At 42.0% G+C, this 25,352-nt stretch overlaps 1 protein-coding gene and 1 long non-coding RNA gene across 2 annotated transcripts in view; one reads left to right on the top strand and one right to left on the bottom strand.

Moving 5' to 3' along the window:
- LOC141128082 (uncharacterized) overlaps window positions 1-8,165 on the top strand; it is a 178,950-nt gene extending 170,785 nt beyond the window's left edge. The window contains exon 3 of the long non-coding RNA XR_012241639.1: window positions 7,739-8,165. This is a non-coding gene — a long non-coding RNA (uncharacterized lncRNA). The remainder of the gene's footprint in view (window positions 1-7,738) is intronic.
- The window catches only part of VPS53 (VPS53 subunit of GARP complex), a 270,995-nt gene that overhangs the window by 98,587 nt on the left and 147,056 nt on the right, over window positions 1-25,352 (bottom strand). Inside the window, exons 14-16 of the mRNA XM_073615146.1 lie at window positions 11,084-11,326; window positions 4,193-4,340; window positions 3,257-3,339 (exon numbers count right to left, since the gene is read on the bottom strand). Of these exons, the coding sequence (XP_073471247.1) occupies window positions 3,257-3,339; window positions 4,193-4,340; window positions 11,084-11,326 (474 nt within the window). The remainder of the gene's footprint in view (window positions 1-3,256; window positions 3,340-4,192; window positions 4,341-11,083; window positions 11,327-25,352) is intronic.

Below are 25,352 nucleotides of genomic sequence, written 5' to 3'. Positions count from 1 at the left end.
ATCAAATTCCAAAATTTGAAAAACTTTGGCATCCTTGGATAAAACAACAGTTCCTGTCAAACTTCAATGACTCTGTCCTGTTGCCATGGTAACAGATTAAATGACTTACAGAGACACCCATTCTAAGGCTTCAAAGAGAACTAAAAAGAATAATAAACTGACGAGCGGGACAACCTTGTGGACCATACCTCTACCTTTCAACCCTTTTTCTTCTTTCTCTTTCCTTTTCTCCACCTTACGATTAAAGCTCATTATCAGAATTTATTTGACCTATATACACTCTACCTGTAAACAATATGTATAGTAGGTATAAATCATTTAAATACCTACAAAAGTAACTAAGGAAATTATATATATCTTTAATTTAGGTTTACTTGAACCCAATGTTTAATATTTGAAATTTCATGATATTTACCTATATAAACCCTACTGTAAAACAATGAGCTTACTTTATAGATCCTTGTAAACTTACTTTATGTATCTTTAAAACATTGTATACTCAATAAACTTCTTTTGACAAGGGAAAAAAAAGGGCAATTTATTCTTAAATATCTCTATGCAGTGGTAAATATAAATAACCAACTATATGGTTAGGGAGCAAAATCTCTAATCCACTCTGAGAATAACAGACAGAAGAGATATACTGTATATACTATTAGAGGTTGAATCTGGTAAATTTCATCAAACTCAGAGATAAAATTTATTATTTAAAGAAAAATTAAAAAAAAACAAAACTGTTTTGCCTATTTTTTTTTTTTTAGAGAGAACTGTATAAAAAGTATAACAGATCCCCTTGTCAGAGGCAGGTGATAAAAGCTACCTGCGCTTGCTGTCATTTATGCTGGGCATACAAAAACAATGTCTTTCTTAAAAAAAATTTCATTCTAAAGAACATTCGTTCAATTTTCCAATCGTTAGTGGGGTCAAATTGACATTCATTTTTGACCACAGTGATGGAAAAATTCAAAGGAGCAGAATAGAAAACTTCTTGGTCAAAGAAATTTTCAGACAATGTATACTGTTTTCGTTCAGAAATTACATTTGTTTTAAAAGTAAATGTTAAAAACAAGTGAAATTTTCAAACGACATTCTTTCATTCAGCGAATGTACAAAGATTTTTCGTAATGAATATTCCCATCCGAAAATCGATACGTGTATGACCAAGCATAAGGCTCGGTTCACACCTATGCAGTTTGCTTTTGATCCGTTTCTGCAGTGCTTTTTGCTGTGTGCGATTTTGCTGCGATTTGCGCTTTTTATGCTTTTTTTTGGCCAGTTTGTTGGGCTGATTAAAAACTGTAAATCATGCTTTTCTGCAGCTTCTCCATTAAAGTCTATTAAACCAAACAAGCAAAAAAAAGCACCATTTTGCGTTGAAAAAGTCCCAGAGATTTTCCAAATACGCAGCGGCTGAAAAAAAGCATAGATATGAACATGTCCCATAGGAAAACATGTTAAATGAACTGTGGTGCGTTTCTGCAAAAAGCACTAAAAACGCATAGGTGTGAACCAGACCTAAGACGTTTAGTAGCAGCGGCATGCTTTTTTTGTATCGCCTGTCATCATGGGGTTAAAAAACCTCAAATGAGTTCTTTATAGTACAAAAAGAGCAGATAATCGCTACTATAAGGTGTTCATTTATACTGTGAAACAGTGAAAGTAATATTATATATTACTTATATATATATATAATAATAAATACACCCAGAAGTAGGATATATGGGCATTTTAAATAGGAGTCAGACATGAATCTTCATAAAGGATATAAGGGAGATATAAATCTTTTATATTAAAGTAGTACTAAAAACTGAGACTTTTTTCATGGATAGAATCATTTTAAATAGAATGCACAATACTGGTAAAAGTTTAAACGTAATAGTAATGCCTTAGATCACCTCCAGTCTATCAGCCTCCACCTCCTCTGGGTTCAGATGCTGATCTTCCCTGTACAGAATCTTTAAAGTGATTATTTTATTTTTTTAAAACAACAAACATGTTATACTTACCTGCTCTGTGTAATGGTTTTGCACAGAACAGCCCTGATTCTCCTCTTCTAGGGACCCCCACTGACGCTTCTGGCTCCTCCTGCCTTCAGAGTGCCCCAATAGGAAGCTGCAAAGTATAGTATAGAGTGCCCCTATAGCAAGGTAAAAAAAAACTTCTGCCTTTAGATTCCTTTCACACTGGGGCGGATTGCAGGCGCTATTGCTCTAAAAATAATAATAGCGGCGCTTTACTGGCGACGCACCTCCCGCCCCAGTGTGAAAGGGGCCTTAGAACCACTCACTTCCTGCCCAGGACTACATATCCCATGAGGCATTGCTCCTCACACATTCACAAGTTCTCAGGCACTTACCAACATGTATGGGCGGTGTACTGAGCTGTATGTGTGCTGCACTATATTTGCGGGTATGTAAACAAATAATGCATTCTGTATGCAGGCCAACTAATCGGCTGACCGATTAATCGATTATGAAAATAGTTGACAACTATTTTCATGATCGATTAGTTGTTTCAGCCCTACTGTGCATACTGTGCTACAGTGCTCTGCACATGCCACGCTGCTCTTTTCTGAATACTGTGTTATATTATCTTAGTGGTACAAATTGCTACTTTCTATTAAGGAGTCTTTCGAATTCCAAAAAGTTTATGTGTATAGTTTGTAAAACAGTACAGTATGTACACTGAGGCAACCATTTTTATGTACATACTGCATATAGGCAGTATTGGACTGCCGTGTGCCATCCCTTTGTTGACCAGGAAAACGCATGCAAATGTGTGTATTGTGTAGCACAACTATAAAATGAATCATTGGTGGTCACATGTATTTATTACAAGAACTTATATAGCACCATCAATGTATGCAGCGCTTTACATATATATTGTACATTCGCATCAATCCCTGCCCTCAAGGAGCTTACAATCTAAGGTACCTAACTCACATTCATACAAATACTAGAGCCAATTAACCTACCAGCATGTCCTTTGAGTGTGGGTGGAAACTGTAGTACCTGGAGAAAAACCATGCAGGAAAGTGATTTCCAATATTTTGGCAGCCTCAGTAAAATATAACTAACACTCCAGGTAGGTAGTGCCGTGGTTGGGATTCAAATTGATGACCCTAGTGCTGTTGGGTGGAGGTACTAACCACTTAGCCACCATGCTGCCCACACACTGCTCATCACAAAGTGATTTCCAATATTTTGGAAGCCTCAGTAAAATATATCTAACAAAGAGAGAATCTGTGCAAACTTACGTGCTGAAAGTATCCATCTCTGCTGTCAGGTTTATCCTTTCTGTCAGTGTCACATCTACTTTTTCTTTTAGCTTCTCTTCCAGCTATCAAAAAAGGAAAGTATGATGGTTTTAAACCAAATAATATGTAAATAAACAAACAAACTGATATTTTATATCACATTTTATAATCTTCTATAGAGCTTTATATGAAATCGCCATTATACATATAAACAATAAAAAGTGGTACATCCACAACACCTAGTTTACAAACCATGCTGGGCTTTCTAGTAAAGAAAGCCCAGTATTGCCAGTAAACTTGGAAGAACTGTGAGCAATGAGATTAGTAAATTAGTAAGGATGGGTAAAGCAGACAAAAAGCTTCAATAAATACAAAATTGAATGTATCATTATCATTTATCTTTACACTTTTACCTACACAAAAATGTGTAATTTTTTGTGATCTTAAAGCTGGCCATACACAAGTAGAACATTTGTTCAATTCTCTAATAGTTGTGGGGTCAGCGACAATCGTTCTAACCGCTGTGACAAGAAATGTATAAGAGCAGGATGAAAAATTATATTTAATTCATTCAAAAATCAAATGATAAAAGCAAACTAAATCAATTTACTTTCAAATGACATTCATCAAGTATCTACCAAACACTGGAATATCAATTTTGTGCGAAATTATCCTTTACCAGAAGCCTGGAGAAGTCTGCTGTTCTAGTTTAGATTTTTCCACCTGCTGCAAGTGGTAAATACAAAATATATGTATAATTTTTAATTTAGCGGATTAAAAATATATACTTTCTTACAAATAAACAGTATATGTAGGAAGAAACATTTTACAAAGCGATCCCTCCCTTTGAGAGCAATACAAAATGAAAGAAATGATCTCAAGAAGGTGAAAGGCTAGACCAGCTTGATAAGAAGTCAATTAAAGTCTGCCACTCACTTGCTGTGTTGTAGCCAGGCAGTACTCTGCTGTACTTAGTATACTGCATATCAGGCACAGCTCTTCGGTGGTGAATTTGGCAACTTCAGAGCCCTCTTTTTCCTTCAGAAGACTGGTGATAGTAAGGCCTGTGCTGCTGCTACTTGTTCTGAACAAACGAACAAAAATAGAATAATACAACATATATAAATCATAAACAGTACTTAAAAACTGTAAAAAAACAAAAAAAAACCCAAAAAACAGTGTTATACAAGAAAAATATAGGCAAAAGGTGAAACGAAACAGTGTACTAGTAATGCATTCCAGCACACTGCAGAATGTTCACTTAATGTATCCTAATCAGAGTTTTTGGTAATCCACTGAAGCCAAGGCACACACAGACCTCCTCACAGGGTCAGGAGGGCACTTCCTCCATGTGCTCTGTAACATCCACCACCACCAATCACATGCAGACTTTGAAGGCAGAACTGAATCTGACTGGTGGCATCACAAGTAGGCACCTGATTACTCATTTAAAGGTCTGAGATGGATTTATGCTTTATAGCAATATCTGGATGGAAAGATGCAAGGTACAAGCTCTCCCAATGCAATGAATAAGAGTGAATGTATCCACCGACCCGGCTCAGAAGATCCCAATTGGCTCTAAAGCATGGTTGTTTCTATCTCACTGGATCAGGTGCAGGTGAGGTGGCAGGGTGTAGTAGAAGCACAACAAGCTACAAAACAAGTGTGATTTCATAAAATGTGTACTCATATTTTAAAGCATGACTTCAATCCCAATTTTCTACATACCTTCGACATCAATCAGACAATTTCATATTAGGATAAAGATAACTTAAAGAAGAATTCCATTCTGAGCTTGTTTGGCTGGGCTTCTCCTACTGATCACAGAAGTGCAATCCGTTTTGCACTCCTGTGACCTGTTATCAGCAGAGAACGGACTTAAGTATGCTCTCTGCTGACATCACCAATTTCAGTCCAGGCACCGCATCATCCCGACCATGGAGTCAGGATCGGCCAGGTGCCTGGACTGACACCCCTCTCAGGCTCTCAGCGAGCCGCTGAGAGCCTGAGATGGCCGCTCCCTGCCCCTCCACAGCTCAGCGTTTCAGTGAGCGAGGAGGAAGCAGCCCTCTGCTCGGGGAGCTGTGAGAACCAAGCCATTGGTGATGTTGATCACTTGCTGCATCCACCTAGGTAAGTATGATGGAGGAAAAAACCACAAACCCATACTTCTCTTTTAATACTTGGAACCCTATCATCGCTGTATGGTAATATAATGTACACATTTTTTTGTGCCATTTTATAGCTATATTTTATAAGGTAAGATCAAGAAGCAAAGTTCAATATAGCAGATCAACCAGTAGGATATAAACTTTCAGCAATCTTAATACATGCCACTGCTCTTTGAAAGAAATGGGTATGTGCCATTTGCCCATCATTAAATATAAATTACAGTAAAACACTGACAATCTGATAAAAAAAAGTACATAGCCAAAAGGAGAAAAGTTAAGATGCGCATACTTGTACCAGGTCAGTGAGAAATAAAGTATTAAAGCCCGAGAGTCAGCATTACTTGCAAGTATGATGAGTATAAACCTGAGAGGACAATCACTAAGCTGGAGCATGGTCATGTGAAGGGTTCCCGGATGTCATCCCCTGTCTAAGTTCCTATACCAGCAGACAACAACCAACACTGGAGCCATAGTGGGCAGACATTAGGGGAGTGAGGCCTAATTAGCTCTCACCCTTTGAGTACTTTTGCACGTACTCCATGCAATACATGGCTTGTTTTTGCTTGGATTAGGGTATTGACACACCCATCTGGAACTCTGGTATACTTTTCTGAGCCACCTTTGGATTCACATTGGATAGATTTGTGGGTGGCTTCAATTTTTGATCCTGACTAAAGCCGACTACAGATGGGCAGGCTGATTGAACCATTGACTTGGGTACAACCAGCACGTCAAATTTTTACATGAGCGTATTGCCAGTGGCTGTAGCAATAATCACTGTGTTCTCCTGGAAGGGACTGCTCTCTGTGCCCACCCCCCCCCCCCCCCCCCCCATGGTTGCAGGAAAGAAAATTGAATTGTCTGTTGCCAGCTTTAGAATGGGCTTTAGCAGTCTCTATGTATATTTGTCCCAAATGATGCAAAGAATAATAAGAATATATTGCCCTACGAAACTCCGAGACTACATAGATAAAAAAAAATGTAGACCTGTAGTTTAAGATAGACAAATGTAAAAAAATGCCTTGCATTTGTCTATCAACCTACAGGTCCCAGGAGTGCACACAGCAGCTTTGTCCAGCTCTGAGATCTCCCTGACAGTCTCACACATGCATAGGGAAATTCCCAACTCACAAGGAGCTTTCAGAGCAAGAAGCTGCAGGAGAAAAATAGTAAAAAATGTGAGTTCAAATCTGTTAATCTATGAAATGGAGTGACTTTGTAGGATTGTCAGAATTATAAACATAGTGTATAAAGCACAAGCCATAGATGGGAAATTAAACAGTAAAAAAAAAAACTTTTAGCAAGTAAAATTAGGTCAGTGGATGTCATTTTATGCCAGGACACCATGAAACCTGTTTGGAAGATAGTTTACATTTTAGGAAAGCGATCCCATCTATTCATTTCCTCAAACTTGTAAACAAGTGAACCTTATTTTTAGAGAAGAAAGAGTATCTTTCCTTCTTTGTGTCCAGCACATATTTGTTTTGGAAGCAGCTGCCGTTATTAAAAGACTAAAGAAAGCATAGCCCAGGTATGCCTTTCTCAGTGTGCAAGAAGGAAAATTAGTTTCAGGACTTTCTCAGCAGAATGGAATCCAATGGTGTCTTGTTGCAGGCAGAAAAGAAATATACACCTTTCCAAGCTGCATAATAATCCTTACATTCCCTCCTCCTCCCTGACAGGAATAAAGATTTATTGGGCTGCAGGGCTACTACTACTACATTTAGCAACAGACACCATGGGTGCACATGAAAACAGCAATTCATTTGTAGGAAACCCAGCTGAAAAGATGACTTCCTTACTGGGCTGTACACATGTGGGGAATTTACAAGCCAGCTGAGCAATGAGACATTAATAAAGTGGCACGCAGCTAAGCCTTTGCTAGTCAAGAAATTCTCACACCGCTGCTAATCTACTGCGTAGTTTCCACTCTCAGACCCTTCCATGTAGACGTTCCAAGTCTGAAATCAACCGACTGTTGCAGTGATTGTTTAAGCAGGCACCAACCTGGATAGGCAAGATGACAGGTTTTAATGTAAATAAGGTAGTTCTCCCCATCTTTCACCAAAAGTGAACCCTTGCTTCCATCTCACACTGTACCCTTTTGCTGTTGATCAACATGTTGCCAGCAATGTTGTGTGGTTTAATTTGCCATATCTACAATTGCTATTGTTGTGTGCTGTATTCAAAAAGGAGTACAGCAGTGTAGGACCACAAAGGAACAGAAAAGTTCAGTAATCTAGTTTTTGAAAATATTCCAGGTGGCTTCTTGAGACCTCTATAGTAAACCAAAGGACCTTTTCTCTTACAGGTCTAGGATTTCCTAAAGGTGAATGAATAAACACTAGCAGAATTGTGTTTCACATTTTTCGTTGGAAGAAAGCGCTGTCATTTTTCTAATCAGTAGTGGGGTCCAATCGATGTTTATTTTTGACCAAGGTAACAAGAAAATTATGGAGGAGCATCAAATTTCTAACAATGTGGTGTTCATCAGGAAAGTCCTTTTATTTTAAAAAAAAATGTTAAATGCAAAATGTATTTTAAACTACTTTTGAACAAAATTTAAATGTACTGAGAATTATCTAAGAATGTGTGTACAAATTTTTTTTGATCCCAATAAAGCAGCAGACCTTGACCTTAACTGTCATTTTGTGCTGCCCTACCTCCTATTTCTCATAGAAATAGACATGTTTCTTTTTTTACAAAGTACTTTATTTGTGCTGCAAAGCAGCACTTCCATGCCTCTCCCTAACTCCTGCGCACACACGCAGGGTTTTCCATACACGCACAAGGACTGTACCAGGGAACGCCAGTACCTTCTCTGTCTTTGCACATGCAGGGAAATTCTCTTGCATGTGCCAAGATATATTGACAGGCTCTTCCACCCGAAAATGGTGGTGCCCAAGGGGGGCAGAGCCACCTGGGAGGCAGACTAAAGTTCTGCTTTAAGGCTTGTGTTCTGAAATGATCTTTACATTGAGTACAAAAATACTCTCTTGTTGCTTGTCCCTTGAGGGACACAGGAAGTCTTTACCTTCAAGATGTCCAGAAGCAGTTCAACTGAGGAGTAGGCAACACAGCCAACAATCACTATCATGCCCCCCCCCCCAAAAAAAAAGGAAACCAACAGAAAAACTAGGGGCTGTTTGCAGGTCAAAGAGCACCCTGAAGGACCCATGTGGAACCCTAGTGCCTGAAGGTCACTTCCAGGCCAGCTGTGCAATGTTCAGTCCAGTAGGTTCCAGGCATGGGACTGTAAAATCAGAGCTGAGAATGACCATGCTGGATAGCTCCAGTCAAAAAATTATAGCTAGAGCAGAACTGAAAATAAAACAAAATGCTATCTTTAATAATTAAATCATTTTAAAAATAGTAAGTCACACACAAAGACAGAAAACTTCTTGGAGCCTCAGACGTAGTAGTACAAAAGCAAATATATTTTATATATTATATATATATATATATATATATATATATATATATCTATATATATCTATCTATATCTATATCTATATTTACATACACACACACACACACACACACACACACACACACACACACACACAGTGTCTCACAAAAGTGAGTACACCCCTCACATTTTTGTAAATATTTTATTCTATCTTTTCATGTGACAACACTGAAGAAATTACACTTTGCTACAATGTAAAGTAGTGAGTGTACAGCTTGTATAACAGTGTAAATTTGCTGTCCCCTCAAAATAACAGCCAATAATGTCTAAATCCCTGGCAACAAAAGTGAGTACACCCCTAAATGAAAATGTCCAAATTGGGCCCAAAAACAAAAGTGTCAATATTTTGTGTGGTCACCATTATTTGCCAGCACTGCCTTAACCCTCTTGGGCATGGAGTTCAACAGAGCTTCACAGGTTGCCACTGGAGTCCTCTTCCACTCCTCCATGACAACATCATGGAGCTGGTGGATGTTAGAGACCTTGCACTCCTCCACCTTTCATTTGAGGATGCCCCAGAGATGCTCAATAGGGTTTAGGTCTGGACACGTTTGGCCAGTCCATCACCTTAACCCTTGGCTATTTTAGCAAGGCAGTGGTCCTCTTGGAGGTGTGTTTGGGGTCGTTATGTTGGAATACTGCCCTGCGGCCCAGTCTTCAAAGGGAGGGGATAATGCTCTACTTCAGTATGTCACAGTACATGTTGGCATTCATGGTTCCCTCAGTGAACTGTAGCTCCCCAGTGCCGGCAGCACTCATGCAGCCCCAGACCATGACACTCCCACCACCATGCTTGACTGTAGGGCAAGTCACACTTGTCTTTGTACTCCAGACCTGGTTGCTGCCACACAGACTTGACACTATCTGAACCAAATAAGTTTATTTTGGTCTCATCAGACCACAGGACATGGTTCCAATAATCCATGTCCTTAGTCTGCTTGTCTTCAGCAAACTGTTTGCAGGCTTTCTTGTGCATCTTTAGAAGAGGCTTCCTTTTGGGACAGCCATGCAGACCAATTTGATGTAATGTTTATTCCATTACTTTTTTAACCCTTGTGTTCCCTTATATACACTTTTTAAGAAACCTTTATCAAGTAGGTACATAGAAGAATACATCGCATCACTGTTGTACTATTCCATAATCCTTAACACTGAATAAAAGACATCCATCTGCCTAGGACGCTAGCAAAAAACACAGGCACACTGATAGTAGGAAAGGATTATGTTGGGTTGGCCCACATATATTTATTTTTTTTGCCAGTAACCATTACTCCTGTACAGGGTGGTATAACCCAAAAGTAAGGCTCCCTGTGTCATTTCAAAAAGTAAGGAAATATATTTCCCTCGGAAATAAATGCATTTTTGTAGACAAGCTTCAGTCTAGCAAGCTATTCCGAAAAAAGCAGGGCATGTCTTTGTTCAGATCTCCGAAGAGATTTACATTCTTACAAGTCTTACTTGTTCAATTTTTAAATGACTATCAGTTAACCATTGCAGCAGCAGCTCCTATGGTTACAAACATGGATTCCTGGTAAGACCATTTACATCTATTAGGAGTCCAACCTTTAGTGTCCTCTAAGGAAAAAATGTGTAGGCTATTTCAGACTTTTTATTAAAGTATTTACTGTAATGATTCAAGTCCAATGAATGGTCCATTTCTTTACCTATAACCGAGCATGATCATCTCATCACAAGCACTGGAGGATCAAAATGGTTCAGATGAACAAACTAGAAGGTTTATTAAAACCAGCCATCTGAAATTTAATTGAATGCAACCTATGAAATACTATATGCCAAAAGCTATATGAAAGATGACCCCAGGCAAATAATAAAATATGCTTTACTTTGCTGATTTATTTCCATCAATGTAAAGAAATATTTTTTCCACTGACAGTGAAATTACCAGTAATATATCTTTACACTGACTGATAGGCAGAAAAAAAAGGGAGGGCATTGTTTTTTTAGTACTTACATTTTTTTTTTGTTTTTTTGTTGGAGCTAGTGCAAGAACAAACAATATTGCCTAACTGTACTCGACCAATACAGGCTGGTGTTACAAGAAAATGGTCATATTTGTAGGTAAAACTGCCAGTTGCTTATTAAACCTCAAATCTTTGCAGGTTTTTGTTCTTCGAACCAAACAGAGAATACTACACTGAATTAAGAATAGTAAAATTAGACACTTACTTGGGGAGATTACCAGAAAGAATTTTCAGGGCATATTCCCGCAGGTACTTCTGGAATATAGTGGAAAGGGCAATCATTGGCTCCCCTGTGCTAAGCTGGGAACACTGCACCATACACTTTTTATAGTACACAAACAAATCTGCACAGCTTGGTAACACAGCTCCAGCATCCTCTGATGTAGATTTTGGTGGACCTTGGGCCTTGAAATCCCCAGCAAACCGGTCAATTAACTCACCGAGATTCCTAGAGTAAAAAACAAGTGACACAATTTAGCTGGTGGGAAACCTAATACAACCAATATAAAATGCAAACTCAGTTATCATGTCAATGTATCTTTTATCTCAGTGTCCCCATGGTAAGAGATTGGCTCCTAAAGCCTAGTACTCACAGGGAAAATGTTGGGGCGGCATCAGCAGGCTTCTGTTGAAAGAGCTGATCGAAAAAGGACTGCTTGTCAGCATCCGATCAGTGCTCTCAGCCAATGGCCGTCCCCCTGTGAGAACACAAAAGCTCAGCGGGGGTGGTTGCTGTACTAACATTGCATAGTTAATACATCAGTTCCTCCCGAGTGCCTCAGTTTTTTTTTTGTTCAGCCCGCTGGGTTGAAAGAAAAAAGAAAAAACAAAATAGTGTGTACCAGCTTTTAGGGTACAGGAAATCCAATCAGCAGAGGAAAGGAGGCATCAATGTGAAGATAAATTCTCTCAGTTTTACTTGATTTGCATATTGTGGATTGATTTTATCACCTCTGACAAATACAAGCAGCTGATGGTGTAAGTTTCTTGAATATGAATACGGATATGCACACTATTTTCTAACGTAGACTCTCATGATACTTCACTAGTATTGAATTTGAAATGTTTTAAATGTATTATTTGCTGTGCTGAAGTACCTAGGAGGTAGGAGGGACTTTGTTTTTTCCTCCTTTGTTCCCTTGCTTTTTTTTTTTTACATTTCTCCCTTGCTCTTTTACCTGGCCCTGCTCTAGGTTTCTTTCGTTTTCTTTGACTTCAGTAGGCTCTGGTAATAGGCCCTTATTTGAGCCTTCATTGTCATCTCTTTGCAATACCTCTATACGAATATGTAGCGATTGTTGTTGTAGTATGCTCCTGGGTTATACGGGACATCTCACTTTGCCAGGGCAAAATGATTTTGTGACTAGTCATTTTCTATGTTACCAGAACTATGATGCAGTCTTGTTCTTATTGACTCACTGCTATATTTTCTATATGCCTATAAATAAAGATTAAAAAAAAATAAAATATCTATCTATCTATCTATCTATCTATCTATCTATCTATCTATCTATCTATCTATCTATCTATCTATCTATTCTACAAAGATTAGAAAATTTAACACTGATAAGCTGAATGCCGGGAATTTAAATAAATAAAAAAGGTCCCCTACCACACTGCAAGGGTCAACTGTTCATTTTGCCTAAGAAATGAGGAATAGGGTAATATAGTTACATTACGCCTTGCACCTATCAGCCGGTGCTCTCCTCAGCTGTCTGGCATCCTGGGTTGTGGAGGGGCCTCAGCAGCCACACTTACAATGCAGGATGGTTGGTCCTGCTGTGTACGGGATGTCAGAGAGCTGCGCCCAACCTTGTATATCACCTTATTCCCCATCCTCTAGGAAAAATTATCAATTAACCCAGGAAGTCATTTTTTCTTTGGAGTTCAACTTTAATGCAACAAAAAAACCCCATAAAAGCTGTTGACCCTTGTCTGTCAGAAAGGCCTGGCATTTGGTCATGTCTGCAGAGTTATCCCCCTGGGATACAAGTACTACTGTTTGACACCCTATGATTTAGGCTATATTGTCCTCACATGGCTCCATGCATAGATATTTGAGCTTGTTGCTCTATGATCATACTTGCATTTGTTTATCATTTTGTTGCATTTTTTGACTATGTGTTTTAGTGTTTCCAGATATTTTGGGCTTCGTGGCAATTTCCTATGGGTGTTGACATTGTTGTCATAATTTTAACTACATAGTGGGATTTTTAGGATGAGGGTGTCATGCAAATATGACTTATTATTATGTACTGTGTGTTTCAATAAACTTTGGATATTTTTGCATTTATCCCTGATTACTATTGCTTGTATTTTTTACTGTTTAGTTGGTTTAGGATACTTGCATTTACACACAGGAACAAATTACACTTTGCATAGATATTGGGAGGAATTCAGTAAAGCTGCTGTGCCACTTTTCTGGTGTTAATCTTGTTGATGTATTGTGCCAAATTAGTGAGGCATTTGCAACACTTTTGGTTCTGACAGGGCCTTGTGCACCAAATTCAGGTAGTTCAAAATTGTGCCAGTTTTACATAGTTGTGCAATAAATGCACCCAATTCAAAATACAATATGCACAGTTTGTATCATAAGAAAGTGTAGCTAATTAATAGTAAATTTCTTGGGGCGTGGTCTGGACATGGCCGAGTAGAGATGTGTGTCTGCTGAGCTCCTGACCGTCTCCCATCTACCCCAGCTTATTCTGATCAATTGTTTGCGTTATGCTCTCAGCAAAGAGGCAGAAAGCGAAGAGCAACTTGCAGGCAACCCAGGCTGCAAAATCTGGGGGTGAAGTCCAGCGGTTCGTCCCGAGTTCCCAGACGGCCTCCCCCGATCCCAAGATAGCGGAGCCACATGGCCTACTACATGAAGCCTCGGATCCTCCTGTCTCGCCTGCTGTTTCCTCAGAGTTGGAGGCCTACTCGGATGCTCCAGCAGCTTCCTGCTTGGGTCCACCGGACTTCTCTCACCAGCCTCTAACACTACAAACGGATGATGAACTGAGGAACCTGTTACAAGCCCTACCAACTAAAACTGACATTAAAGCCCTCATCGACCGATTGGAGGAGACTTACCGCCTGGAACTGCAGAAAGTAAAAAAGGACATGCAGGCCCCATCGGACCGGCTCACAACTGCACATGGAAGATATGGAGGTCCAGAGCCGGAGTAATATTTTAAGGCCCTGGGGCCTATCAGAGGCAACTGGAATGGACTATCTCTCAGAAACAGCGGCTGCCATCTTCTGCAACATCTTGTGCGACTCCCTCCCGGCGCACTTGGAATTCGACCGGATTCACAGGGCCTTGGGCCCCCGCTCTAACGACCCCAACTGACCACAAGACATGGTTTGTAGGCTGCATCACTGTACCCACAAGGAGACTATTCTGCGCAAGGCATGGGAAGCTGGAGACATTGACTTTTATGGGTCACCCATTCGGATTCTCCCAGATCTATCCAGGGCTACACTACAGTTCAGAGCGCTGCTTTGCTCGGTCTTGGATCTAGCCTGTCACAGCTGGGCATTACTTACAGATGGGGCTTTCCTCTTTCTGCCACATTCCACAGGGACCAGAGGTTGTTCACTCTCTGCACGCCTGAGGACCTGCAGGCTCTCTTCACATTCATGGAATCTGATCTTGTGCCCACCCAGAATCGGCTGCTTTGTCTCTCGCGGCCGGCAAGCCGCCCGGGCTCCTTGGGATCCTGGAGAATCCCCCCGCCTAGACCACAGAGGACCCAGCAACGTTCCCAAGTGTCTTCCCATGAGGGATCATGGCAGTTACGACCGGCTTTGATGGTCGAAAGCACACACTTTCTTCAATGCTCACACATTCCATGATATATCTATCTAAACTGTCTCCTCACCCTATTGTAGTTCTATGACAGTATCCCATCTGGACTACTTCTGCTACCCCTTCATTTACCTGTACCAAATGTCCCTGGAGTTGAAGTGTATGCACAAGCCTCCTACCTTAAAGGGCTTTGCTCCTTAATGTTTTTCTCTTACTGTACAGATGACTAGCTTCATCACCACTAGAGGAATCTCTTCTCTAGCAGGTTTTCATATGGGCTACTTTTGCTCCCCTTTCATTTGTCTGCATCAAATGGCTATAGAGTTAAAGTAAACTCAAACTCACACAACCCCCACTCTGAAGGGCTTTGCTCCTTGAGGTTTGTTTTCTCCCTGCAAAGATAGCTGGCATACCCATCTGCTTTTATGCGAGGAGATCAGCATTCTAGCTACCCCATCCACTGCCTGGATACCGATCCTCTGTTCCTGCCTATTATGGACTGAAGGTCTTAGTGCCTTAATGTTTAGGTTGATGCCTTCTGTTGTACTTGCATGCAGCAACACTTACTGTCACTACGTTCACTATGTTTCTACTGGTGGATCTGAATCAGAGATTCAAGGTTATAGCAAGTATACAGTAGCTCACAAAAGTGAGTACATCCCTCACATTTTTGTAAATGTTTTATTATATCTTTACATGGGACAACGCTGAAGAAATGACACTTTGCTACAATGTAAAGTCGTGAGTGTACAGCTTGTATAACAGTGTAAATTTGCTGTCCCCTCAAAATAACTCAACACACTGCCATTAATGACTAAACCGCTGGCAACAAAAGTGAGTACACCCCTAAGTGAAAATGTTCAAATTGGGCCCAATTAGCCATTTTCCCTCCCCGGTATCATGTGACTCGTTTGTGTTAGGTCTCAGGTGTGAATGGGGAGCAGGCCTGTTAAATTTGGTGTTATCACTCTCTCACACTGGTAACTGGAAGTTCAACATGGCACCTCATCGCAAAGAACTCTGAGGATCTGAAAAAAAGAATTGTTGCTCTACATAAAGATGGCCTAGGCTATAAGAAGATTGACAAGACCCTGAAACTGAGCTGCAGCATAGTGGCCAAGACCATACAGCGGTTTAGCAGGGCAGGTTCCGCTCAGAACAGGCCTCGCCATGGTCGACCAAAGAAGTTCAGTGCACGTGCTCAGCCTCATATCTAGAGGTTGTCTTTGGGAAATAGACATATGAGGGCTGCCAGCATTGCTGCAGAGGTTGAAGGGGTGGGTTGGCCTGCCAGTGCTCAGACCATACGCCGCATCAAATTGGTCTGCATGGCTGTCGTCCCAGAAGGAAGCCTTTTCTAAAGATGATGCACAAGAAAGCCCGCAAACAGTTTGCTGAAGACAAGCAGACTAAGGACATGGATTACTGGAACCATGTCCTGTGGTCTGATGAGACCAAGATAACTTATTTGGTTCAGATGGTGTCAAGCGTGCGTGGTGGCAACCAGATGAGGAGTACAAAGACAAGTGTGTCTCTACAGTCAAGCATGGTGGTGGGAGTGTCATGGTCTGGGGCTGCATGAGTGCTATGGGCACTGGGGAGCTACAGTTCATTGAGGTAACCATGAATGCTAACATGTACTGTGACATACTGAAGCAGAGCATGATCCCCCTCCCTTTGGAGACTGGGCCACAGGCCAGTATTCCAACATGATAGCGACCCCAAACACACCTCCAAGACGACCACTGTCTTGCGAAAGAAGCTGAGGGTAAAGGTGATGGACTGGCCAAGCATTTCTTCAGGTCTAAACCCTATTGAGCATCTGTGGGACATCTTCAAATGGAAGGTGGAGGAGTGCAAGGTCTCTAACATCCACCAGCTCTGTGATATCATCATGGAGGAGTGGAAGTGGACTCCAGTGGCAACCTGTGATGCTCGGATGAACTCCATGCCCAAGAGGGTTAAGACCACGCAAAACATTGCCACTTTAGGCCCAATTTGGACATTTGCATTTAGGTGTGTACTCACTTTTGTTGCCAGCAGTTTAGACATTAATGGCTGTGTGTTGAGTTTTTTTAAGGGGGACTGCAAATTTACACTGTTATACAAGCTGCACACTCACTACTTTACATTGTAGCAAAGTGTCATTTCTTCAGTGTTGTCACATGAAAAGTTATAATAAAATATTTACAAAAATGTGAGGGGTGTACTCATTTTTGTGAGATACTGTACAGTGGGGACGGAAAGTATTCAGACCCCCTTAAATTTTTCACTCTTTGTTATATTGCAGCCATTTGCTAAAATCATTTAAGTTCATTTTTTTCCTCATTAATGTACACACAGCACCCCATATTGACAGAAAAACACAGAATTGTTGACATTTTTGCAGATTTATTAAAAAAGAAAAACTGAAATATCACATGTTCCTAAGTATTCAGACCCTTTGCTCAGTATTTAGTAGAAGCACCCTTTTGATCTAATACAGCCATGAGTCTTTTTGGGAAAGATGCAACAAGTTTTTCACACCTGGATTTGGGGATCCCCTGCCATTCCTCCTTGCAGATCCTCTCCAGTTCTGTCAGGTTGGATGGTAAATGTTGGTGGACAGCCATTTTTAGGTCTCTCCAGAGATGCTCAATTGGGTTGTAATAAACCAAAGACCAAATAGTGGTCTTGCACACCTGGGCCACTGCCACCTAATGACGGATGGCCCAAGATACTCCCACACACCTGGTAGAGAAGCTCTCCCCAGAAAAAAAAAAAATTGGGATTTTGGCATTAACCGCTTCAGCCCCGGAAGAATTTACCCCCTTCCTGACCAGAGTACTTTTTGTGATTCGGCACTGCGTCGCTTTAACTGACAATTGCGCGGTCATTCGACGATGCACCCAAACAAAATTGACGTCCTTTTTTTCCCACAAACAGAGCTTTCTTTTGGTGGTATTTGCACCTCTGCGGTTTTTATTTTTTGCGCTATAAACAAAAAAAATAGTGACAATTTTGAAAAAAAATGCATTATTTTTTACTTTTTGCTATAATATCCCCAGAAAATAATGAAAAAAAACACTTTTTCCTCAGTTTAGGCAGATACATATTCTTCTACATAGTTTTGGTAAAAAAAAAAAAAATCGCAACAAGCGATTATTGGTTTGCACAAAAGTTATAGCGTTTACAAAATAGGGGATAGTTTTATGGCATTTTTATTAATATTTTTTTTTTTTTACTAGTAATGGTGGCGATCAGCGATTTTTATGACTGCGACATTATGGCGGACACATCGGACATTTTTGACACATATTTGGGACCACTGTCATTTATACAGCTAAAAAAATGCACTGATTCCTGGGTAAATGACACTGGCAGTGAAGGGGTTAACCACTAGGGGGCGGGGAGGGGTTAAATCAGTAATAGGGAGTGATTTCTAATTGTAGGGGGGATGGGCTAGCTGTGGCACATCAATGATCTCTGCTCCCGATGACAGGGAGCAGAGATCTCTGAGAGTGTCACTAGGCAGAACGGGGAGATGCTGTTTACATCAGCATCTCCCCGTTTGTCCTCTCCGTGAGGCGATCACGGGTGTCCCCGCGGCGATCGAGTCTGCGGGACCCGCGACCCGACTCACGGAGCTCCCGGCCGGCGCGCACACAATGGCACGGCGGGGAATTCAAATGGGACTTACAGGTATGCCCATTTGCCCAGCTGTGCCATTCTGCCGACGTACATCAGCGTGCGCCAGTTGGGAAGTGGTTAAACCATAGGCATCAATGATAAACTGGCAGAACCACTGCTAAATATTCGACCTGGATGCCGCCTGCCCTTCCTGGGCTCATTTGGCAGTACAAACCAGGATTCCTGACCTGTGCCAACATCTCAAGTAGATCCTAAGCGCCTGAACTACCCCTAGAGTATGTAGCGCTCTCTCCTGCTAACTGTGGATTAGGAAAAAAATAAAAGGCAAAACACGGTCCTGATTCAAGTGAAAACTAGAAACCACTTCAGGCAATAAAAATGGATGAGGACGCAACATCACCTTATGATGTGAGACCAAGAACAGCTCCTTATATGAAAGAGTTGCCAACTCTTGACACTCCAATTAGTGAAGTGATAGCAACCAAAGAAGCCACCTTCCGAGATAAAAGGACTGACAGAATCTTCCAATTGGTTCAAAAAGTGGCCTCTGCAAGGACAGTCTAGATCAAATTCAAGTCCCAAGGACACAAGAATGGCCCAACAGGCGGGACTGTCCAAGTTACACGCTGTATGAATCAAGGAGTGAGAAACAACAGCCTTTGGAAAAAAACAGATAGGTACGAACTCTGACCCTAACGGTACTTAAGGCCAATCTTTCCCCTACCGATTGGAGAAAGAAAAAAGAAAATCTCCCACTCACATATTTCTGCCGGTGCCACTTCCTGGCTTCACCCCATGCAAACTAATATTTACAAGTCCTGTAATTTAGGTTCCCAAAGCTGGCTTCCAGGGGCTCAACAGTGCTGAGATACAGGACTCAAGACCATTAGGTCCTGCTGGACTGGGAGTGTCTAAGGAGCAACCCCCGCAAGACTCGCTATGTCAGTGTACCAAGGCCTCCTGGGCTAATTCAGTCAACGCTAATATCAGTTACCACCTCCCGGATTCTTCACAAAAGATGTGGCAGAAGCCGAAACAGAGGAAAAGCGTCAAATAAGGGAGAACTGGTCCCTATGGTGTTACCAGTACATCTACCCCTATTGGCAGTGGGACTCACGTCCCGGACACACCTGTCCCAACTTGTTGTAGAACTTGGAATCTATTAGATTCACCTGCAGAGTTCCCCCTGCCACTATTCTATACTTGGAATATGTATTGGCGATAGACACAGCACTTGTACTGTCCCAGACAGAATGTGGTTCACCTTCCTGAGTCGCATGGCCTCTGGTTCCCCCCCGGTGGTTGATATATATGCCTGCAGAGGCATTTTCGGATTGAACCTACAACTGGATTTTCCTATAATCCAGAGCAAGGCTTACTGGCCAAAATTTCCAAGATATTTATGGACAATATTCTCTCCAGTGGAGACCAAGTCCACTGAACTGTAGCCACCCTCAAATCAACTGGAGAGAATGGCATCAATGGTTATTATCTTCCGAATTCCTGAAAAGGTAGAATATAAATAAATTTTGTTTGCACTGCAACACCCTGGGAACAGAGCCCTCCGGCAACCCAATGCTTGGATCTTCACGTTCCAGACAGAGAGAATGATCCTCTACCAAGACCTGGAGTAGGACTGTATGTAGGGAACGTGCTTTGACCTAAACACAGCTTCCTCCTGCAGAAATATAACAAAGGAACCCCTGGAATTGACTGCTTCCTGAGCAAAGATTATTGTTGTAATGAGTATTGAGGTGTCTTCAGCAAGCCCAGCACTGTGAACCCTCCGGAGCTGTGGCCAACCCAAAGGGAAGATTCACAAAAAAAGCGACTTTCCACTGCAATCACAGAAATCTTTGATGAGCCTGAAAACAAACCGCCACATGAAGACGTGCATTTACAAATGATTATGGACCCTGAAATCTACCTCTTGCAGAGAGGTCATCACTGAACAGATTTAGCGTATCTGAAACAGAAGGATGCTCAGCGGCTGGAGATCTTAAGATGGACCTCATGTGCCTATTTGGTTTTGAAACTGCTACCATTTAATTGTCTCACAATAATGAGCCCATAACTTCTGCTCCAAGAGCCAATGCAAGGCAAAAGACCGACGACTCTGTTGCGGACCCAGACAGTCCAAAGAGGTGCACTTAACCTACCAGGTTTCTGCGGGCTAAGGAGCAAACCACCTCAGAGACTGGCCTAAAAACCTATGGTCTGAGATTTTCTCAAAACACTGCAGCCTCAGATGCCTCTTTCACTTAGGAAGAAAAAAATAGGATTTTTATAACAGCTTACCTGTAAAATCCTTTTCTTTGAAGTACATCACGGGACACAGAGCCATAGTAGTTACAATGTGGGTTATAGGCCACCTTCAGGTGATGGACACTGGCATGCCCCAAGACAAAAAGTGCACTCCCTATATAACCCCTCACACTACTGGGAGCACCTCAGTTTTGTAGCAAAGCAATACGCGTGTATACCAAAGAAGGGAGGGACCTCTGTGTCCCGTGGTTTGCTTCAAAGAAAAGGATTTTACAGGTAACCTGTTATAAAAATCCTATTTTCTTATCGTACATCACGGGACACAGAGCCATAGTAGTTACTATGTGGGATGTCCCATAGCAATGCCAACTGAAGGGAGGGAGACGCAACAAAAATAGGGCACCAAGAGACTAGAGGACTTATACTGCAGCACACCGCGCCCAAAAGCGATATCCTCATAACCTTTTACAACTACTTGATAGAATCTGGTAAATGTATGGACTGAAGACCAAGTTGCGGACTTGCACATCTGAGCCATGGAGGCTTGGTGATGCACTGCCCAAGAAGCACTAACAGCCCTGGTGGAGTGCGCTTTAATATGAAAAGGAGGAATTTTCTTCTTTAAACCATAAGCTTGAACAATCACTTGACTAAGCCATTTAGAAATAGCAGATTTCAACACTGCCTGTCCTCTTTTAGGACCATCTGGCAACACAAACAAAACATCTGTTTTACGAATCTGAGAAGTCACTTTCAAATAGACATTGACCACTCTCACCACATCAAGAGAATGTAGTGACCTCTCTTCCACAGAACGAGGTTCTGGAAAAAATGAAGGCAGAACAATATCCTAGTTTAAATGAAAACCTGACACTACCTTCGATAGGCATTTAGGATGAGGCCACAATACAACCTTATCCTTATGAATAATCAAATATGGCTCTTTACAAGAAAGAGCAGCCAATTCTGATACTCTTCTTGCAGAAGATATGGCAACCAAGAAAATTATTTTCCTCGTCAAGAGGACTAAGGGGATATCTCATATTGGCTCAAAAGGCTGTTTTTGTAATGCCAACAGGACTAAATTTAAGTCCCAAGGGTTCAGGGGTGACCTCACTGGAGGATTAATCCGTGTTACCCCCTGAATAAAGTTACGAACCAGAGAGTGTGAAGCAAGTGGTTGTTGAAAAAACACTGATAAGGCCGACACCTGGCCTTTGATTGTACTCAAGGCCAGCTTAATTTCTAATCCCATCTGTAGGAATTCAAGGATCCAACTCTGACATATTTCCTGGGGTGCCAACCCCTGGATTCACACCAGGAGACATATGCCTTCCAGACTCTATAGTATATGACTCTGGAGGCCGGCTTCCTAGCATTAACCAAAGTAGAAACTACTGAAGCGGACATCCCACGGTCTTTCAGAATGTGGGTCTCAATATCCAAACCGTTAAATTTAGAGTTTTGTAAGGTAGGATGGATTACTAGACCTTGCGAGAGAAGGTCTGGCCACAGTGGTAGGGTCCAAGGGTCCCCTACTGCCATCTTTATGATCTCGGCAAACCATGATCTCCTGGGCCACAACAATCACCTCCTTCCCTTCTTGCTTGATCCTGCGAAGAAGGCGCGGAAGTAGCAGAACAGGAGGGAGCGCATAGATCAGCGAAAACTGATCCCATGGAAAAAACAAGGCATTTGTTCCGTATGCCAACGAATCCCTTGTCCTTGACACAAAATTGTCGATCTTGTTGTTGAACCTGGATGCAAACAGATCCACGTCCAGAACTCCCTATCTGTGACATATTGACAGAAAGATGTCGGGGTGAAGGGACCATTCTCCCGGGAACAATTGTTGGCGACTCAAGTAGTCCGCCTGCCAATTCTCTATTCCTGGAATGAAAATTGCTGATAGGCAAGGAATGTTGTTTTCTGCCCAAGATAGAATATGATTCACCTCTCTGGGCCGCACGACTTCTCGTGCCCCCTTGGTGATTGATATAGGCCACTGCTGTGGCATTGTTGGACTGGATCCTGACAGGACAATTCCGTAGTCTGAGCGTCCAGGCCTCTAGGGCCAGGCGTACTGCCTGAATCTCTAGAATATTGATGGGCAAGGTCCTCTCTGATTTGGACCATTTACCTTGGACAGATGCTTCTTCCTGGACTGCTCCCCAGCCCAGAAGGCTGCCATCTGTTGTTACCACCTTCCAGGTGACTGGTAGAAAGGATTTTCCTTTTTGAAGATTTCTGGATATCAACCATCAATTGAGGCCTTGACGTACTTTGGGGGATAAACGCTTTTTGAAGTCCAGAGCTTGGACCTTCTTGTTCCAAGTTGACAGGATACTGTTTTGCAACAGTCTTGAATGAAACTGCGCATAAGGAACGGCCTCGAAAGAAGCCACCATCTTTCCCAATAACTTCATGCAAAATCGACTAGAAGGATTCTTCTTTTTCTTTGTTTTGACCAACTGAATCAGTTCCTTAATGGAATCGATCCTTTCCTGGGGCAAAAACACCTTCTTCTGAACTGTATCTATGATCAGCCCCAAGTACTGCAATCTCCTTGATGGTTTTAAGGAGGATTTCTCTAGGTTGGGAATCGGGCTACCAACTGATCTATCAAGAGTAGATCGTCTAAGTAGGCTAGTATCGTTATACCTTGAGCCCTTAACCTGGCTAAAGGAGGAGCCAGGACCTTTGTAAATACTTGAGGTGCAGTAGCTAGGCCAAAAAAGGCAGGTCTACAAACTGAAAATGAAGATTTTCTACCTCGAAGCGTGGAAATTTCTGGTGAGCGGGGAAAATTGGCACATGGAGATAAGCATCCTTGATGTCGATAGACGCCAGAAATTCTCCCCCTTGTAGGATGGAGACTACTGATCGGATTGACTCCATGCGAAAGGAACGGATATTCAAAAACTGGTTTAGATCTTTGAGATCTAAAATGGGTCTGAGATCCCCGTTTGGTTTTGGAACCGTGAAAAGGTTTGAATAAAACCCTCATCCTTGCTCTTCCAAGGGGACCACCAATATCACTCTGAGTCAAGAGATGATCCAAAGCTAGAAAAGAAAGAGAGACTTCTTTTTCACTGGATCTCTGGGAACGTTTGATCTGAGAAAACGAGGAGACGGGAACTCTCGGAACTCTAGTTTGAAACCTAGAGGAATTGAGGAAGCCACCCATCTGTCTTAACATTGTTCCTGGCAGACCCTTTAAAACTGTAGAAGCCTACCCCCCCACTCGAGCGAGCGGGGGCGCCCCTTCATAAGGAGGCTTTAGTATTTTGTTTTGTGGGTTTCTTGCCCCAGGTCCTCTTTTAGCCCTGGGACTGACCCTGAGGTTTACCTCTTGAACCTGACGGTGGAGGCCATCGTGACTGCCTGGAGAATGCTGCCCCTGGCACTGGAGAAGAAGCAAGTTTAAAAGAAAAATGCTTAAACTTCTTCTTAACCGGTAAAAGGGAACTTTTCCCATTAGAAATTCTTTGGATATACTAATCCAGATCGTCTCCGAATAACCGTTCACCATGAAATGGGAAACTGGCCAAGAGCTTTTTGCATGGCACCTCGGCTAACCAATTTTTCAACCATAGGATTCTATGCACATGTATCAGCCCTAGTATGAGCCGTAAGGCCTGGAGAATAGAATCTTTCATAGAGTCTACTGTAAAATACAACGCTTCTGATATCCCGGCCAAATCCTGGGCCTGCTGATCAGGAATAACCTTGAGAACCTCTATAAACTGGTCCTTTAAGGACTGAGCTACACCGATCGCTGCCAGCGCAGGCTGAACAACTGAACCTGCGAGCGAAATATAGTTTTTAAAAAGGAATTCCAACTTCTTACCTGTTGGATCCTTTAGCATATGAGCATTGTCTACTGGACAAGTCAGGTTTTTGTTTACAGAGGATATAGCAGCATCAATTGCTGAATTCCCCATTTCTTATAGAATTCTTCCTCCATAGGATAAAGTATTGAAAACTTTTTCGGATGAAAAAACTGTTTCTGGGTGCTCCCACTCAGAATACATAAGCTTTTTTAGACATGAATGGATAGGAAAAGCATGAACAGATTGGGGAGGCTTTAGTGAACCCAAACCAGAAGTGGGCTCATCGACTGACTGCGTTATTGGCAGTAAAAATGTGGAGCGGACTAATTCAGTGAGAGACTGTACCAACAACCTTTCTTGCGAACCTGATACTTCCGTATTAGGTTCTTCGGAAGAGGAGACATCAGCCTCTTCCTGGTCCCGCGAGAGAAATTCGTCATCTTTCGCCTTGTTCCTCAGCATGAGGGTCCTGAGCAACGGACGGGGACCTGCTACGTTTAGTCCCACTCTGGGATGCGATTGAAGCATCAATTTTTTGCTCCAAACTTAAAATGGTTGAAGAAAAAACCTCCTTAGTAATATACACAGGGGCTGCAGTGTTAAGAGCAGCTGAAACACTTGCCCCTCCTGATGGCTCACTCTGACCAGTCATATTACTCTCAGGGGAGGATGCCATGCTTTTTGAGATAGTTCTAGGCTTTTGTGTGACTATAGTCTTTCTAGAGCCCTTTTTTTTTTTTTAGGTATTTTTTACCCCCCTTCCGACTATAGCCCGAAATGGAATGCCTGTGTCACCAAACATCTTACATGCCACCTTTGCTCTTGTGTCCCTTCGCAGCTTGCAACAGCAACAATGGTGCCTTTTAAAACACCCCTTCCCGCGCTGGACGTTGGAGGACGCCTACGCCGCACCAAGCCCCACCCCCCGTTGTCTACGGCCCTTACTCTTT

This window comes from Aquarana catesbeiana, linkage group LG02, assembly GCF_042186555.1.
Source record: "Aquarana catesbeiana isolate 2022-GZ linkage group LG02, ASM4218655v1, whole genome shotgun sequence".
NCBI classification, from domain to species: domain Eukaryota; kingdom Metazoa; phylum Chordata; class Amphibia; order Anura; family Ranidae; genus Aquarana; species Aquarana catesbeiana.
This window is presented reverse-complemented; position numbering and strand designations above follow the sequence as displayed.